The sequence below is a fragment of the Mandrillus leucophaeus genome, unplaced genomic scaffold (genome assembly GCF_000951045.1).
Source record: "Mandrillus leucophaeus isolate KB7577 unplaced genomic scaffold, Mleu.le_1.0 Scaffold12706, whole genome shotgun sequence".
Classification (NCBI taxonomy): Eukaryota; Metazoa; Chordata; class Mammalia; order Primates; family Cercopithecidae; genus Mandrillus; species Mandrillus leucophaeus.
The window spans coordinates 1-1,362 of NW_012101106.1; the positions used below are offsets into that span (position 1 = coordinate 1).

A 1,362-nucleotide genomic window follows, 5' to 3' on the forward strand; every position below is an offset into this window, starting at 1 on the left:
ACCCGGGAGGCGGAGCTTGCAGTGAGCAGAGATCGCGCCACTGCACTCCAGCCTGGGTGACAGAGCGAGACTCCGTCTCAACAAAAAAAAAAAAAAAAAAAAAAAAAAAGAATGACCCAGCCCCGAACATCAGCAGTGCCAAGGCAGAGAAACCCTGCACTAAGATAACAGATGAAACAGTTGCGTTTCTCAGCTCTGGAACCAAGTCTTCATGACAGCCTGGCCTCCCTTGCAGGCGTCTCCCATCCCTTATGTTGAAACATTAGCCTCGTTTCCCAGCGCCTCCCATAGGGCCTGGAATGAGATGCCTATCATTGCAGATTATGCTCATTCTTTTTTTTTTTTTTTTTTTAAAAAAGAATCTCACCCAGGCTGGAGTGCACTGGCGCAAGCTCTGCTCACTGCAGCCACCACTTCCTGGATTCAAGCGATTCTCCCGCCTCAGCGTCTCAAGTAGCTGGGATTACAGGCGCCCGCCACCAAGTCTGGCTAATTTTTGTGTTTTTAGTAGAGATGGGGTTTCACCATGTTGGCCAGGCTAGTCTCGAACCCCTGACCTCAGGTGGTCTGCCTGCCCGGTCCGCCCACCTCGGCCTCCCAAAGTGCTGGGATTACAGGCGTGAGCCACCACATCTGGCCAGATTACACTTACTCACTCAGCAAACACTTTATTGGATAGCTATTCTGCACCCACCCCCACTGCCCAGTGTCAAGCTCCTGCCTGCCCTTGGGGAGCTCTCAACCATGGTGGGGGACATGGACACATTGACCAGTTACAGACACAAGGCTCGGGGCCTAGGGGCACGATGAGGGGATGCACAGACACTTCGGGGGCAGTGGACACATCCTAGAGGCATCACCAAGGCTTCTGAGGAGGTTGCAGTCTCTGTCGACTGAAAGGAAGCCTGGGTACTGTCATAGGGACTCAGCAGGTCCCTGGCCCTAGCACACCGCCACCTCTCTCCCGCAGGAGCCGTCACTCTGCTAAGCCTGTATCTGCTGTTCGGATACGGAGCGTCTCTGCTGTGCAATCTCATCGGATTTGTTTACCCCGCATATGCATCGTGAGTGCACGGCTGGCTGCCCACGTGGGGGGATCTGGGGGCTCCCGGGCAGCCCCTGACCCTGCTGCGCCTCCCTGCAGAATCAAAGCTATCGAGAGCCCAAGCAAGGACGACGACACTGTGTGGCTCACGTACTGGGTGGTGTACGCCCTGTTCGGGCTGGCCGAGTTCTTCAGCGATCTACTCCTGTCCTGGTTCCCTTTCTACTACGTGGGCAAGGTGGGCCCTGCCAGGGCGGGTACAGCCATGGAGCGCATGGGGCTTGGGGATTCCTGGGAGGTATTGGGGCCAGGAGGTC

The 1,362-nt window shown here is 56.0% G+C and overlaps 1 protein-coding gene across 1 annotated transcript; it reads left to right on the forward strand.

Annotated features, from left to right (window-relative positions):
- Positions 1-946: 946 nt before the first annotated feature.
- LOC105533647 (receptor expression-enhancing protein 6-like) lies at positions 947-1,351 on the forward strand (the record flags this gene model as incomplete). Its single annotated transcript, XM_011972127.1, has 2 exons — positions 947-1,064; positions 1,145-1,351. Coding segments are annotated over 2 exons (325 nt in total), but the record flags the coding sequence as incomplete, so codon positions are not given.
- Positions 1,352-1,362: the final 11 nt, after the last annotated feature.